At 37.6% G+C, this 17,986-nt stretch overlaps 1 protein-coding gene across 1 annotated transcript; it reads right to left on the minus strand.

The window, feature by feature from the left end:
• Nucleotides 1-4,353: 4,353 nt before the first annotated feature.
• On the minus strand, nucleotides 4,354-15,699 carry LOC137247199 (kelch-like protein 28). Its single transcript, XM_067778301.1, has 3 exons — nucleotides 15,527-15,699; nucleotides 15,365-15,469; nucleotides 4,354-4,795 (listed from the first exon to the last, which is right to left on the minus strand). The coding sequence occupies exons 1-3, from the start codon at nucleotides 15,689-15,691 to the stop codon at nucleotides 4,595-4,597; spliced, it is 471 nt and encodes a 156-aa protein (XP_067634402.1). The 5' UTR covers nucleotides 15,692-15,699; the 3' UTR covers nucleotides 4,354-4,594.
• Between the last annotated feature and the right edge of the window lie 2,287 nt (nucleotides 15,700-17,986).

Genomic DNA, 17,986 nt, shown 5'->3' on the forward strand with positions numbered 1-17,986 from the left:
AAATTAAATATATTAGACAAACAATTTTTTTAAAATAAATAACTTGATAAGCAGGTTAACGAGAATAGTCCATATATTTTATTTCTCCTTGCGGACGAGGCCACGGGTAAAGGCTAGTATAATATATATATATATATATAGTAATGATGCATACCACTTGAGGTAAACCCACTTCTTGGGAATGGTCCCTATCCGACGAATAAGAATATATACAAGAATACAGATAAGGGTAGAAAAAGCATTGGAATAGGCAGAGGAAGAAGGCATAGGAGAAGGAAAATGGAAAGGAAACGAAAATAAAAAGTATAAGGAAAAGGAAATGGAGAAGAGGAGATCGGGAGGGCGAATGATAGAGGCTGAGAAGGAGTGGGATAAAAAGATGGAAGAGAAAGAGAGGGGAACGGATACGTAAAGAAGAACAAAGGGAAAAGGAGAAGGGGAAGGAAAGGGGAACGAAAGGGAAAAGGTGAAGGAAAGAGAGGGAAAAGGGGAAGGAAAGAGAGAGGGAAAAGGGGAGGAAAAAGGAAACGAAAAGAAGGGGAAGGAAAGGAGAAGAAAAACGGAACGGAAAAGGACAAGGGGATGGAAGAAGGAAAAGAAAGAGAGAGGAGAGGAAAGGCGGATGAAGAGGGGGAGACCGAGGAAAACGAGAATGAGAGGGAGGGATATAAAAAGATGCAGTAGAGGAAGAGCCATAACAATGAGGCTAAAGAGATGCTAAATGCCCAAAAAGAAATAAATAATAAATTAGACGCACTAATTGCCAAAGTTCTTTAAAAAGTTATTTCTTATTAAAGAGGGTATCCACTGATATGGGCTATGGTCTTTCTGACTTTGGACACTCTAGCCTTCGACCTTATCCCTGACAGTACGGACTACTTTATGCCGATAACTGCTACCTGTGCAACCTTCACCCCAGGGGGGATTTACTTGTTCACGGATGGGTCGAATATGGCCGGAAAGGTTGGTGGGGGCCTTTTGACAAGAGCCGCAAATGTCACTACAGCATCTGACATCCTTTGCTCTGAAAGCAATGGAGAAAATTGTAGACAACGAGATTAGACCAAAGGCTCTCAATAGAATACCACTACATCGAGATCAGCATGCATAAAGGACGGCAGGTCGACAGAAACTGCATTGTATCAGCTGTCAGAAATCCAAAGTGCGTTCGAATTCGGAGGTTGCGCTATGCGCATTTTTGGACATAGAGGGGGCATTCGACAACACGGCCCAAGAGAGTGTGAATCGGGCACTCGACAGAAGAGAAATACAACGTCCAATCCGTATGTGCCGAACCCTCGAGTGGGGACGGTATAGTAGAGATCAAGACAACGAAGCGATGCCCACAAGGGGGCGTCCTGTCACCCCTATTGTGGAGCCTGGTAGTAGATGAACTTCAACAGAGGCTCTCAGAGAACGGAATCCGATGTCAGGGTTACGCGGATGATATTGTTATAATTGTAAGAGGCAGATTTGAAAGCACCCTTTCCGACATAATTCAAAGGCATTGAGGGTAACGAAAGAATGGTGTACTGAGGTGGAGCTAAGTATCAACCCTAACAAGACAGCCATTTGTGTGCAGACGTATTGCAGGAAGATCCTGGGGATGCAGCCCAAAGTTCCTAAGATGGAGGTATACTACTATAGTGAGACTTATCACAGTGTTTGAAGCAGTTGCGTGGGCATCAAGGACAACCATGGTGACCGTACAAAAGTCACCCACGAAGCTTCAACGCTTGGCATGTTTCTGCATTACGGGAGCCATGCGAACATGCCCGACGGCGGCAATAGAGGTGCTGCTTAAGTTAACGCCTCTACATATAATAATTGAGCAGTCAGCCAGGAGTACTTTAGTAAACATAGCTAAAGAGGGATGCGGAAGAGGCAAAGTGATACAGTCACGGAACATGGAGAAGCTGAAGGAGCAGATTCCACTCATCTTACTTCCCAGTGATGGCACGAGGAATCTAATTAAGTTTGAGGAGCGCTTCAAAATAGAGCTGGGACACAAGTGTACATAGGGCACCTCCAAAATAGAAGCGCTTCACCAGGAACACACTATAATATGGTACACAGATGGCTCGAAGACACCGGAGGGCATAGGAGCGAAGACCTTCGGCCCCCGAACCAAAATATCCCTACCAATCCGAAAATGACCGAGCATCTTCCAAGCCGAAGTTTTCGCCATGAGCCGGTGTGCAGAGATAAATTTACAGCGGGGATATACAAACGAGGGAATCGCTATACTCAGCGACAGTCAGGTTGCGCTCAAGGCACTATCTTCCGTTGAGATTAAATGATCAACAGTCCTTGAGTGCGTAGAGAGGTAAAGCAGTCTAGGGGCCAATAACACCATCCGTTTAGCCTGTGTAACTGGACACAGAGGAGTAGATGGTAACGAGCTTGCCAGGTTGGCGGCGGCGGAAAAGCCAATAGGACCCGAGACCATCATACCAATAGTTTCACACACATAAGGGAAGAGTTCAGGCAAAAAGAAGCGTGCCTCAGAGAGCAACACTGGCGCGAAAGTCCAGGATAGGAGGATAAGCGGTATAAAGCCATGATTAAGCTCCCAAAAAGCAGCCTTAGAATTTTAACATGCATACTCACAGGTCACTGCAGGCTAAAGAGCCACATGGATAAACTAGGTATATCGTCTAGTAGTCTCTGCCGATTCTGTGATCGCGAAGATGAGACTACAGAACACATCCTGATGGAATGCGATGCAGACGCGAGAGGGAGATGAGAATTCAAAGAAATCAAAAGGCGAATATTGGGAATTTTCTTATTGAATAGTTGAAAACATTTACTACTTTCATTAATAATTTTTTTTTTTTTTACAGAAAATATCATTTTTTTTACTCACCACAGTGCTCTTTATTAGATTTTCACAACGAGTATTGCAAAGAACACGAATCGCCTAATATGAAAAAGTGATGTGATAAAATGAAAAAATTTATTTCTCAGCGAGCGTGATTTTTTTTTTTCACTTTATCACTTCATAGAACGTGAATTGACCCCCATATTAGGAATTTTAACTGCACATAACATTTAATGATATGTATCTGGAAATTATGGAAAGCGTCGATTTCTGGGACAGAAGAATTACATACATACATATATGCAAATTACTTTTTCTAAAATGGCGAAACTATGGTGCTATGTATTTACGAAAATTATTTCCCTGTCACTGCTAAATCCAGGCTTAATCGTAATTTTTCACTACACTGGTCTACACAGGATATATTCAAGTACTTTTTACCCTAACTTCAAATGTAGAAGTCGTTTTTTCCTAGCAGCTCCAGTTTCCGAAATATTTAATAAACAATTTTTTTGTAAAAATATTTTTTTTTTTAATAAATAAACATTATTATTATCAATTACAGTGAGTAAAATTTTCTTTTAAGATATTTTCTCTTGAGTTGATTCAGGAGCGCTATTCTAAGCTAACATATGCGCGTTCCAGTGTCCTTGATATCGCTCTTCCAAGTGCGGGGGTCCTGGTAAAAACGATCGCCCAGCATTTCACTGAGATCGCCTAAATTTTAAGAAAAACGACCCAGGTAGCTATGGGGAAAATGCATCTTTATACTCACGTTTACACCCAGATGTTGAAAGTATAGCATCAGTTGGTCTATATGCTCAGAGAAGTAACGTAACTTTCTGATTCCTAAAAGGTTTTTACAACCCAAACGAACTCGTCCGTTGCAGATTTTGCAGGTACTTTCATGCTACAAGTAAGCTTTGGATCATAAATAAGTTTTCCAATCTGTGTACCATCGGAAATCCCAGCTTTCACCTTTTCAGAACTCTATTTTGTTTCACAAGACCTTATTTGATACGGTGTCTGGATACTAGTGGGTTCAGTAGGTTGGGCTAAATCCATTTAGAATATCTGTGGCTTATTCCTGTAATGTTTACCACACAGGAATAACAGTCGCTGTAACGGTCCGACGGTTCACGCCATATCACATAAGTTTGGTACTAGAAATTAGGTCTGTTTTTATTTGCCCATAAGCGTAATGACTCAACCCAAATTTTACATACAAAACTTGTAATTCAGGGTTTGTTGTAAGTTTCATAGCGAGAACCAAATAAGTCCATATAAGCCAGTTTTACTAGGTTTGACGGCTTCAAACGAAATTCCTTGAACCATATACAAATGAAAAGTGTTTTTTTGTATGATACCCTTATATCAAAAGCTCGAGCTGCTAAAACAAATTTGAGAGCAGATTTAAAATCCGCCACCTCAAATTATAGTAATAATTATTATTATTCAACTCTCACATTTATTATTGACAAGTGACTATGCATCAGGATAAATACGTATTTATGTAGTTTTCGTATGGAAGCTAAAAATTGAAATAGTGCGTAATTCATTGGTCTTTAACACTGAAGAGCATGCAAGCTGGCAACATCCGGAGTCTTGATCTGCATGTTCTCCTATGTTCAAAAACGTTAATAGAATGAGGTGCGCACAATTTTCTTTTTCACCTTTTTTCTGACATAAATTCCACTAATAATAACAGCAAAAAAAGAAATATTGAGGAAAAGGAAGTTTCATCGCCAAAAACTTGACACGGAAACAGCCTCGTTATTTACTTTTAAGTAAAGACTTCGGTACAGTAAAACAATTGCAAAATCCCTCAAAAGGTATTGGTTTCTTGTCGATCCATTTATCATTTTGCTCATCGTAAATTGAAACTGAATTTGCAGAAACTCCACCGATAGCCCACAATTTATTGTCAATTGAGATGCAAGCAAGTCCATATCGTGCAATACTTAAAGAGCAAATCTGCAAAATATCACGGCTATATAAATATATTATTAAATTTTTTGTTTCAATAAGGGTATTCACATAAAATTCGTTAAAGTCGTACTTGATAAGCGTTTAAGTGTGATATCTATCTGCTATTCATTTTCGCAAAGCTGAGAATCACGAATCAACCTAATTTATGTTTACAGGAAGGTTTAGTAGTATGACAAACCTACATAAAACAACGTTAAAAATGAGATTGGCATCAAACAAACTATGAAGGAAACATGACCGTTACCCTCCAAATTATATGTCAAAATTGCGCTCTCTCGTTGAAAGTTATACAATTCTTTTTTCTCACCGGAGCAATTCAGTCAAAATTGATACACGTTTAAAAAACTCTCTGATAACCGAACATACAGGTATAGGCGGAACTGGCCGGTCAATAAAGGCTACCCATTAGACTGGGTCGATTTATTAACCGATATCGCGCCATCGATTTTTCTATAGGATTTGGACTCACGAAAAAAAGTTTCACTACGCATATCCAAAATAATAATTTTCGAGCCTGCGAAATTTCTTGTTTTTTTCTTGACTTTTTTCGAATTTGATGTTTAAGGTTTTTTTCATGACCTACTAAAAAAAATTTTAATTTATTTTAAAATATTTTTTTTTTCAAAAAACTGTTATCGACAACGTTTTTAGCGGAAATTTTTGGGTCGGACAGGGTATACATAAGTGTGAAAATTTTTTTAGTAGATCATGAAAAAAACCTTAAAAATCAAAGTCGAAGAAAAGTAAAAAAAAATTAAATTTCGCAGCCTCGAAAATTATTTTTTTGGGTATGCGTGGTGGAGCTTTTTCTCCTGGGCCCAAATCCTATCAAAAAATGGCGCGATATCGGTTAACTTTCGTCCATATAAATCGTCCGCCCCCCTTCTACCCATAGACTGAATATGTCCTTAGTGGTACCAGAATTTCTTTGCCGAATAAAAACAGAAGAGCCTACATTAGGTGCCAGGACTGATGTTATAGAATAACTCCGTCCTCTTGGCAAAAACAAGAAATTCTAGGACCTAGCTTAACTGCTGCTTCGCAGTCTGGCAACTCTTCCGCCATTAATAACTGGAGCTTTGACCTGGCGAGCGCAGGACACGAACACAGAACGTGTTTAACCGTTTCTTCCTGCGGCTAGCACCTCCTACACCTGCTGTGTTACTGACAAGGCCTTACAATCATGCGACGCCAGAAGGCAGTGTTCACTTAGTATGCCCATCGTGAGCCTTAAGTCTTCTCTCTTTAATGATGTTAGCGCTTTTTGAGTCCTAACGTTGTACGATTTTCACATGATCTTAGAAATTTTGCATCCCTGCGCTTCTATCCACACCTTTCCTGCTTGATGGATGCAACTCCTGTCTCCTTTTAATTTCTCTCAAACGGATTGGGACATCTACCGTCGACTTATCAAGAGCTGCACCCTCCTTCGCCAACGCATCGGCCTCTCGTTACCTTCTCTCCCTTAGTGGCCAGGAAGCCAGTACAGATGTATGGTCCGACCAGAGCAAAGTCTCTCTAATGCTTCTTTGCATTCCAAGACGCTTCTTGATGATGTATTGGGTGAGATCATTGCATTTATTATCGCCGCATATTAATATGTATATATATGTAGATGCGACTGCAGCTTAAGCACGCTTCTTCCAGAATTTCTTCTGCTTTTTTCACGGCTATAATTTCCGGCTGATCTACTTATTACTGAATAGGCATACATAGTAAAACAGGGGCGGAAACTGTTATTCCTTTTATAATATAATTCCTCGTAAAACTATTAATTTTGTACATTAAATATATTTGGATTAATATAAAAATTATTTTCGGATTTTTATTACCCCTGAGTCCGATAGAACTAGTTAAACCTGGACTTTTAAAAATAAAAGTCCGCAAATAAAAGTTAAATCCGGGCTTTTATTAAGGCCACAATTGGGAACTCAATCATTTTCACCTAGGTCAATTTTTTGACCAGGACTTTTTCGACTCCGAAAAAAAAAAATATTATTTTCCGTCCCTGTAGTAAACAGCAGACCGGACTCATTGCGTTAATTTGAAACCATCGGTATACACGTTCATGATGTGTTCGGCTCTATTGTGGACCTAGGATGTTCTTCCAAGCTCAAGTACGGCATCATATAGTCCATTATCTCTATATTAGATGGTGCAGTGCTGCTATGGCCATAATGAATGCACTCAAGCTGCATGAAATGCTACTGTCGCGGTAGTTCTTAGGGCTCCTCTTTTATGCATACAACAAAACAAGTTACTACCTAGTATAATTCCTAGATATTTTGTGCTGCATTTTTCTTGTAGGATTACCCCACCAAACGTAGGTTTAGTCCAACTGGGGACCTTATATTTCCTAGTAAATAATACAGCAATTTTCAGATAATTCTTTCACCAAGAAGCAACTAATTAGATAATTTTTTTAGATTTACTAGAGCGACAAATTGATTTCACTAACACAATAAATACTTTAATTGAATTATTTTGGCCAAGCAAATATTTAAGCGATGAATAACTATCTCCCGTAAAGCAAAAAGCAGTTAAGTGTAAAAAGCTAAATCAGATAAATATGTAGTAACAGTTCTACGTTTGTTTTGACTAAATAAATAGTTTTATATGATACACAACAGATATTTATAAATATTGAACTATAAAATGACTATATGTAAGGCCATTATCAAGGAATTTCGTAACATAATTCTTTTCGGTGCCTGAAATAAAACACTTACTAACAGGGCCGTAGAGAGAAAATCCGGGCCGGGGACTAAACAATTTACGGGCCCCCTATAAAAAACCAGAAATACATTTGAATTAATGCCGTCTCATTCATGAATCATTATTGATGGATTACATAAAAAAAAATTTTTGCCACATCAACTAAATGATTTTTTAACTAAGAGCTGAAAAAATTAACACAGAATATTTACTATTTATACTGTTTTATTGTAACGTAGAAATAAAATGCTCTTTTAACAGCCACATATTGTTTCAAATAATCTTTTCTAGTTATGTATTTGGTAACATTTTAGAACATTTCTGGTAAATATAATGATGATTATAAATTTTAATTATTCAATATAGAATGTTCGGATATCCAAGAGCGGCTTTTCTTGCTTTTTTCACTGCAAAATTTTTTATAATAATATCAAAATTTAACTGTCTTGCCAAAACGGATTCAACATAAATCGTGGCAAGTCCTGAAAATCGCTCTTGAGATGAACACGATATATGAAAGTTTTAGATTCTTGCAAGGACGCTGAAAAAACGTTCTGCACTAGCTACAGTGACAGGTATATTGCAAAAGATACGTAAAGCAACACAAATGTTGGGGAAAATTGTATACAGATTTTGAACATAGATGGCATTTAGCAATTCCAATGGTGACAGATCTTTATCAAAATTTGCTTCGTAAATGTGTTTTATTTCGCATTATAATCTTTGAGAAACGTCCGACTTGTATTTTTCGGCAAATTTTGCCGCGCTCTCCCGAACCGTAGTTTCATCCATGTCTTCAAATTGACAAAAAAAGGAAAACGTCTCGTTCAAATTTATCATAGCTGCAAATCGTTCAGTAATGCCAGTGATTACCGAATCAACGATCACCAAGAATGTATTGTTTTTAAAATCAGACTTCTGATCATCCGTAATTATCTCATTTCCATTATCTTCAAAACGTCTCTGGGTTTTCTCTTTAGAATGTCCGGAAACTTTGGCGAGATGTTCAATTGAATTGCAACTGCCTTGCATTCGTTTAAAATTGTCTCCCATTGGTTCCTGATCAACTTCAAATCAGATTATAAGGCTTCTAGATGTCGCGGTGCCCCACGTAAAATCAGAAAACAAAAATTCATAAACGCATATTTCAGGAAACATTAGTCAGAACCCTTTTTCAGAAAGACAAAATTCAGAGGTCAAAACTGAGAAGTCAAATTTCAGAAGTCAAATTGCAGAAGTCAAATTACAGAAGTGAAAATTCAGAAGACAGATTTCAGAAGGCAAAATTCAGAAGTCAAAATTAAGAAAGTAATCGGACTACAGAAAAAATATAAAATTTTTCTCAAAATTCAGGAACTTTTATTTATTTGGAAAGAATTATGCATAAAGAAAAAAGTAGTAAAATCTAAAATTTTATATTGTTTGCAATAGCAAGCATGTAATTAATTTAATATTGTAACGAATATTAGCAACACTAAGGGTACTGCCATCTCTAAGCCGATGCTAAGCAGTGGCGTGAACGCACATCAATAATTCAATCATTATGTCTACACATATGTACGTATACGCAGCTGAGAAGCAACGCACAACCACATGCATATATCTGAGATACTCCCGAAAGTATGCAATGAGAGAAGCTATAAAATCGTGCAATTGTAGTTACAGCTGAGAAAGCTGATGGTCAACTAGTAGATTCTGGAAATGGAAGCACCTAGAAGATGCGAACGAGGAAATCAAAGAGTATAAAAGGCAGCGACAGATAGGGGCGCTAGAATCAATTTTGATTAAGAAGCTATATGGCCAGCAATAGCAGTATTATTTATTGTGAAGTACTTTAATAAAGGCCATTTTTCCATTATTGAATATTGGAATTATTTATTCAAAAGTTTAGTGGTTCGAACTTAGAAGAAGGTTGCAAATAAGAGGATTTGCAGTATATTCGTTACAATATTTTCGCGTTTATCTTTTTCAAATAATTTACAATATAAAAAAGAACGAAGTCTTTATATTTTATATTGCGATTCCGATATGGCTCGCCTCCAGCTGAAAATTGCTGCAGTTTTGTTTCTGTTATTGCGTGTTCGTTTTTTATTTTATTTATGAAATTAAATATATTAGGGTATGTCCCAAATGCACTTCGAATGACGTTGTGCCATCTTTAGATATAATTATTTGTACGGACTTCACCCAATTTTGTGATATTATACATATTCCATAGTTCGATTCGACGTTGCTATGTTCCAGGCTGAAAACAATTTCAGAAGTCAAAATTCACAAAGTAATCAGACAGCAAAAAACATTAAACTTTGCGCAAAATTTTACTTCTTAATTTTGCCTTCTGAAATTTAACTTCTGAATATTGATTTCTGAATTTTTGCTTTCTGAAAAAAGGGTTCTGACTAATGTTTTTTGAAAAATTGTGCTTCCGAATTTTTGTATTCTGAATTTAAGGGGGGAACCAGATGTCGGAGCTCAACATCTATAGTGGCGTCTCTAGCTTGGAGTACGACGTTTCTTTCATTAATGGTAGTCAGTATTTTGAATCAAGTTGAGGACAGCAAAATACATTCGAACTTGTTGATGTACTTGAGAATGCCGGTAATATCTCCATATGATTGTGCAGTAAAATTTAGCTTAAATAATGCGTTAAGTGCTTGTGTTAATCCTGGAACATGGTTTGCGAATGGTCTAATTGCCTAAATTCTAGCCGACCACCTAGTATCTGAAAGACTGGGAAGAGAGCTCGGTACCTTTTTTTGAGGATGTCCCATCGTTGTGGACTGCTGCTGAAAATAGTAAAACATTTTTGCACAACACCGAAGAAAGTAATTGCAGCCGTATAACATTATGCAGCATCAATACCACATAAAATCAGACTGTGGATTGCACAAGGCGAGTAATCAGCATTCGAGTTTTTGTCGAGAATGTGACGTTGTGCTCCGTTGTAAGCTCCTTTCATTTTGAAGCCGTTATCGTACCCTTGTGCACGACAATCTTTTAATGGGATTTCATGTTTACCTAGAGTATGGAAAATTAAATCAGCGATTTCCTGACCAGTTTTTTGGTTACAATCGAAAGCCAAAACCCGTTCTTGAATTGTAAAATTTGTTGCTTTCGAATTGAAATGGAGTTAACGGAAAATGAACGTAGTCAACGTGACTAGCATCAGGTGTAGCATCAGCGATATTAGCAAAATTCTTGGCTCTTGGGCTGATCTAATATAGTTTCCCTCACGTGTTTTACACAAATTTCTATAAACTCGTTCTGAATGTCTGGGGAAGGATAGTGAACTTGTAAACGTTTGTGCTGCTGTTGTGAAATCCTAACTTTCTCCAAATTATCTCTAAGTATCGGATCATAATGGCTTATGAGTTCTAAGATGACCAAAAAAATATTCATTGTTTCGTTCGCCAAGATATATACTTTCGCCTCTGAAAGCTAGGCCTCTTTCACCCAAAAATAAAATAGCGTCCAAAATTCTATATAAAATTTCTTTCCAGTTTTGAGTTTCAGTGATTAACTGGCCACTGATAAGTGTATCTATTGTAGCCTCCTTCTGAATTAGATTTTGTAAAGATCGCCATTGAATATAACATTTAATGTGATCTTGAGTATTTTCGTGTGATGACAGTTTATCGTATAGCTTCTTCCATACCTGGAATTTCGAATATTCGCAGAACAAATTTTAGGTCGATTTAAAGTATTGGTGCTTAATAGACGACATGGTAGGCAATAAAAAGCATTGATACTGGCACTCCACACTAACCAGTCAAGCTCCACTTTCTCCATTTGGCAAGATTCTGTTTAACAACGAGGTAGGAAATGCCTCGTCACGACGATCACATGGAAAAATAACAGGACACTTTTGATGACCTCGACGAATTATTTCGTTGACTTCTTCAGATCGCAAAAACTCATTATCCACGGTACCAATATCGAAGTCGTTTAAATAATCTGGACTTTGATACAGAGTTGGTGGTATTGTTGGAAGACTGTCACCACGAAACTTTACGATTTCGGATTCAAGTAAACATACATTTTTGTTTGATGTTTTTATTGTCTCCTCACAGTTCGAAGGCCCAGGCAAAAAATCATTATCAATAGTCGAATCGGATGCGGAACCTGAATGGTTTTGAGCCAGCTGCCGAATGAAATATTTTTTCTTAAATTTTAAGGAAAAGACTTTTCAAATTATTTTTCACACTTCACTATAATATAAAAACGAAATGCAAATATTCGTTGCTATTGAAATTCGGCTTACAAATTGCACATGGAACAACTAAAGATTCTCCTGAATTAAAAAAATGTCTTAGTCCTTTAAATCGCGGGCCCCCTAGAAACCCCAGGCCCGGGGGAATCCCCCCAATTCTCCTTCCCCTCTCGGCGGGCCTGCTTACTGCCTTCTTGTCTTGTAAATCTTAAAGCAGTAAAATGAGATTTACTGCCTTTTTATTTGGTTTTTTCATTGAATAGTTTGACTTGCACTGCCTTTTTGCTTTGAAATCTTTCTTACAGTAAAATTTTGTTCTAATGTTGTTTAAATGTAAAATTATAATTCTATGTACATACGAGTATAACCAAATTTTAAGAGTGAAAACAGTCGGATTTGTTTTAAACTGCTTTCTTGCTTTGGAAAATGTAATTGCCGCTTTTGCGGTTGGAGAATTTAAAATATTTGACATATATGTAAAACAAATTTTAAATTTTACCGATAGGTAAATTCATGATGAAATGAATATGAAGGTTCTTATCCCTTTAACATTTTCCCTTATTCTGACATGTTCGGCATGCATATTTTAGAGTGTTGTCTATCATACATAATAGCCTTTAAATCATTGTAAATTTTACCAAGTAGCGCAACTAACAGCTGATCGGTGAAAATTCGCACATTCACACGCACAGTTCTCGACTCAGTTTCAAAACAAAACTTTAGATTATTTAATTCAAATTTTAAAGTGAGATAATCCTTACATATTGATGTATACAGAATATATATGGCGTTTTTGTTGTTATTAAAACAATAGTTTTATTTATATTAAAGCTTTTATCATTTTTTTTTTTAACTTCGAAAAATCTCCGAACACCATTCCTTCATTATATGACATTCGACTGCCTAGTCCACTACCTTCCACTCTATTCGCAACATAACCTCTACTTAAGCTGCCAAACTATATAGTAAACAATGCTTTAAATTCTACTACGATCGTAGCATAATTTACTATAACTAACTTTAGCAATATAATACATCGTTTAAGCCGCTACAAGAATTTTTTAGATAAACATATTGACGTAACTTTGTCATCTACAAAAGAATATAGAAACAATTTTGCAGAAAACTAATTTTTTGAGGAAATTTGTACGAAAAATTAAGCAATCAAAATTTATTACATTTGTAACCCACGAAAATAGAGCTGCCGCAAAAGTGAGGTTATGTTGTGGACATCATCTTTATTATTGCATTACGAGCAGGCATGCTTAACCAACGAACCGATATCATTTCGTTACGATAATCAACATTAATAAACGAAACGAAATGACTTTGTTTCGTTTCCCTGCAAAAATTGTTGGATTACGTGATCCTTTTTCTTCATGTTGGAGTACTCTAACAATACTCCTTTGAAATGCGTTTTCGGACCACCATCAGCCGATCATTGCTCGTTTTTTAACGACAGTGATCACGACACGATGACGATCGAACAGAGTTGCCAAAAGTAAATTATTGCATGTAAATAACTAATAATAAAATTTTACTTTGGCAACTCTGATAAAATGCAACAGCGCACTGGTTTTATGTATACATATTATATTAGATTTTTTATTCACGCAAATGCTAAATAACATAAGAATATTCGTAGTATAAAATATAAAAGTTGTATTGCCCCTCTTCATTTACTTTCATTTTAAATTAAATTCACTCCGATAATTTTTTCCAACACAAATTAATAGATATGTATATAAAATCAAATATGAACGAGGAATTATTCTCTCCAGCACAACATGCTTACATCAAAGGCGAATCAGTGGATAGTGCATTGCATAGAGTGGTCATAAATATAGAGAAAGCCCTGGAGCACCAGAAATATGCCCTAGGTGTTTTCTGAACATAGCCGAAGCTTTAAACAATGTCTAGAAAAAAGCAATCATGGAGAGTCTCGACTCGACAGAAGTTCAGCCAGCTTTAGCAAATTGGATCGGTTCCATGTTAAGCCGCAATGGTGTCTACAGGAGGCAACAAAATCTGTAAACAGGGCTCTCTGTTGGATAAGGCCCTTTGGGATGTACATGCCAGGGCATCTGTAGTCGGGTCAACCGCCAACGAGGGAAAAACCGGTCTAGTAATATTTACAAATCATATAAGGCCACTATTTTGACTAAGTCTAAGCTCGGATAGGTAACTTTTCAAGAAAAATATAGAACAAAGTATCTAGGAGTTAAACTCGATAGTAAGTTGTCGTGGATACTACTGGTGGAAGATAGAGCGAAGAAAGCCTCCGCGGCACTGTATGCAGACAAGAGGATTCTGGAATGCTAGTGGGGCCTATCACCCAAACTCTCTCATTTGGGTATTTATGGCAATTGGCAAACCCATATATTACTATAGGGCTCTTTTTTGGTGGACAGCCCCACAAGAAAATACGTATACCAAAAAACTTAATGGGATATGCAGAGTATCAATGATCAGCATAACAAGAGCCCTAAAAACTACCCCGACAGCAACATTTCAAGTTATTCTACACATCCTGCCTGCAGACATAATGTTCAAAAACATCGCGTTAGCAACTGCAACAAGGTTCAAGGCCTCGGGACAGCTTGAGTGCAGGCCATATGGCCATAGCAGTATGGCGCCATCTAATATCGGACAAACGGAATATATGGCGCCGTGCCTGAGCTTCGAAAGAGGTGTTTGCAAAAGTGGCAAAACAAACTTACCCATGGTTCCAAATTAATGAAAACGGTCGATCCAGAAATAAATAGATGCTACAGGCTGCCAGATTGCTTCGCCGTATTTCAGACGGAAACTATAGCCGTGAAGAAAGCAGAAGAAATTCTGGAGGAAGCGTGCTTAAGCTGCAGTCGCGTCAATAATGATCGTCAAATAATCTTACACAGTTCTTCATCAAGAAGTGTTCTGGAATGCAAACAAGAACTGGAAAGACTTCGTTCAGGCCGGACCATACTATACTGCGTTCCCGGCCATAAAGGGATAGAAGGAAACGAAAAGGTCGATGAATTGGGAGAGTGCAGCACTCGCTGAAACGACGATAGACGTCCCAATCCGTTTGGGAGATATTAAAATGAGACAGGAATTGCATATGATCCATCAAGCGGCAAAGGCGTCGACAAAAGCGCGGAGCTGCAAAACTACTAAGACCATGTGCAAAAGCCTGCGATATTAGACTCACAAAGCTGCGCATATCTCTGAAGAGAGGCTACTTAAGGGTCACGATGGGCATTCTAAGTGGAGATTGACTTCTGGCGACACATGCTTATTAGTTAGGCCTCGTCAGGCACAGCACGTGTAGGAAGTGCAAGCGGTTGAGCACGTTCTGTGTTCGTGTCCTGCGCTCGCCAGACAAGGCTCCACTCGAAGCAGGAATTAAGCTAGGTCCTGGAAAACTTCTAGTATTTGCCAAGGAGACAGAGTTAATTTATCACATAAGTGCTGGTACCTGATTGGGGTTCTTCCTTTTGGCGGTCAAGCAAATTCTGGTAACACTATAGACACATTTAGTCTATCTAAGGTGTTTATTAATCGGCCAGTTCAACCTAACCTAGTCATTACCGTGTTACAACGTTACCGAGCCAAGATTTGAGTACCCCGAATATATTATAACCAACCTTAGTCCATTCATTTCTTTGTATATTGTAACGTTCCACTGTTCGCGAGCACTGTCTTCCAGACCAGCCGCCTAGAATAAATATTTCTCCATTGTGCACAGTTGCCTAAAATGTGATCAAGATTTTAAACTTCATTCTCTTAAATTTAGTTTAAGCTCTTACACCAGCGGTGTCATGCATTTCAATCATATTCGCACATTCAGTCCAACAATTCGCTCGGGGATCATAACATTCAACAGATGTTAAGAAAACTGGATTGTATCCGCCCATTACATAAATTCTTCCGTTGAAAGCAACTGCAGCAGCCTCTGCTCGTGGATTGATCATATTCTGTACGGGCTTCCACTCATTAGAAATGGTGTACCTAAATATGTGGAAACAAATTATTTTAGTATGCCATTTCAGGAAAAATGCATACTTTTTTTAAGATTTCGATGTACATAATTTTAGTATCGACGTGCCATACGAAAACTAGCGCTGGAATTTTAGTGTCTGACGAAAACTAGCAATTTCACTTTGTGGCTGCCGAAAGCTAATACTCGAACTGAGTTTCCTGTTTCTTTACAACGTGTTCGATAGTAATATGGGTTCTTTACATTATCATCAAAAGACTTCAGATTTTATGTAGATACTAGCAGCCCCAGCAGACGTTTTCCCCTAACTTTGGTATATCTGCATAACTTTTAAGAAGTTTTTACCTCTTACTCTTCCTCCCCCTCTCTCCCCCGTTTCCTTATATTTTTATTCACTCCTCTCCCCACTGATTTTCTCTTTATTTGTGTCCTTTTCTCCCTCTCCGTCTTTTTCTCACTTCTTTTCTCTCTAACTCCCTCTACTTCCTCCTTCCCCGCTCCATCTATCCCTTTATCTCTATCTTCGTCTTCCTCTATGTCTTTCTCAATCTCTTTCTCCTTCCCTCTTTTTACTTCTCTCTAGTTCTTTTTATTCCCTCTATCCCTCATTCGCAGTCCCAACCTCAAAAACTAGGACCACCCTTACTATTTACGGATATGAAAAAGTTTGGCATATGTTCGCCGATTCTCATACCTACCCAATATGCTCACAAACATTCATGAGAATCGGACGAACCATTTCGAAAGAGTTCAACGACAAACCCTGTGACACGACAGTTTTCATTACGATAGCCCAACTCATTTGGAAGATATAAGCCAAAATGTAAAAAGTTGTTTTCGAAAATATGAGCATTAAACGGCAGCTGCTAATGGGAGTTTAGCTTAAAGATGTGTATCTATCTTCCAACCAGTTTCGAGGTTATCATCCGAGAATGTGAGCCATATATGAACTTGAAAGCGTTTAACATAAATTGCGTTTACGCAGAGATGATAAGTAGTGCAATGAATAAAAGCTTTTCCCTCCCATTGAGGTGGTAGCGACTGGTGGAGTAAGAATTGATCTCCCTTGGTCATCCCAGTTGACGTCAGTTATCGCAAAACAGAATAATAGTCACCACATTTAACTGTTGCAATAAATTTTCAGTGTTCAAACCTCTTTTACAAGCCTAGAACCTGCAAATCAGCAAGAAAACAGAAATAAATTGCCAGTTTTCGTAAGTCAGAAAACGAAATGGGAAGTATTCGTTACCCTGCTAGACAGAGCTGACGGAAAATCCAACACATTAACAGAATTATTGAGATCTCTAATACACTCGCATAAATATTTCCTTTTATTCATATGGAAAACCATGTATGTGTATGCATACACGTATACAGAATGTTTACATCAGGTTTTTCATGTCGCTTCTAACAACCTGATAGAAACTTTGCTTTACGCTGTGATGTAAATTTCCATCAGCCATATCTGTCAATTGATGCCTCAAATCATTGTGAAGCATGACTAAGTGTGATATCTTATCTATCAACTGCCTGACAGGATGTTCAATATCGCTACTTTTTAACGTTTTGACAGGGTGTTCAATATGGCGGCGCTTATCTTCAGCGGGTGATAGAAAGAGATACAGAATGAGACAGCGATAGTCAATTACAAATCAGGTGATCCAATCACTTTGGAATTTTGAAGTCTATGCAGAAGATATCACACTTAGTTATCATTCACAATGCCTCAAATGACTGATACCCTTCAAAAAACGCGAGTACTCCATAAATAGTGTAAGTAATACTCCTTTAGGAGTATAGGAGTGTTCCAAAACTAATCTGTATTCATACAAAAAATTTGCTCCAATTAACATTGCGATGTCCTAGGAGAGTAGGTGATCCCACTCTCGCTTTGTTTGTGAGTATTCCATAGAGTACATACGTGAGAGTACTTTCCAAAGTACTTTCACTTTAGTACTCCATGGAGCACCCACAGAGGATCATATGCCATTAGTACTTAGGAATTGTGTCGGAAAGAATTATCGTAGTGAATTTAATTTAAAATGAAAGTAAATGAAGAGGGGCAATAAAACTTTTATATTTTATACTACGAATATTCTTGTTATTTAGCATTTGCGTGAATAAAGAAACTAATATTTCTCTATACTATAGTATGTATACATAAAACCAGTGCGCGGTTGCATTTTATCAGAGTTGCCATAGTAAAATTTTATTATCAGTTATTTGTAAGCAATTTTTACTTTTGGCAACTCTGTTCGATCGTCATCGT

This window comes from Eurosta solidaginis, chromosome 3 (assembly GCF_040869045.1).
Source record: "Eurosta solidaginis isolate ZX-2024a chromosome 3, ASM4086904v1, whole genome shotgun sequence".
Taxonomy (NCBI): Eukaryota; Metazoa; Arthropoda; class Insecta; order Diptera; family Tephritidae; genus Eurosta; species Eurosta solidaginis.

Excerpts from the sequence above, each read along its gene's own strand:
- LOC137247199 (XM_067778301.1), bottom strand. The coding sequence starts at position 15,691 with ATGATCAATCCACGAGCAGAGGCTGCTGCAGTTGCTTTCAACGGAAGA. Across the intron at positions 15,470-15,526 it reads AAATGCATGACACCGCTGGT|GCAACTGTGCACAATGGAGA; the intron begins GTAAGAGCTTAA and ends ATCACATTTTAG. Across the intron at positions 4,796-15,364 it reads AAAGAAATGAATGGACTAAG|ATTTGCTCTTTAAGTATTGC; the intron begins GTTGGTTATAAT and ends GATATTTTGCAG.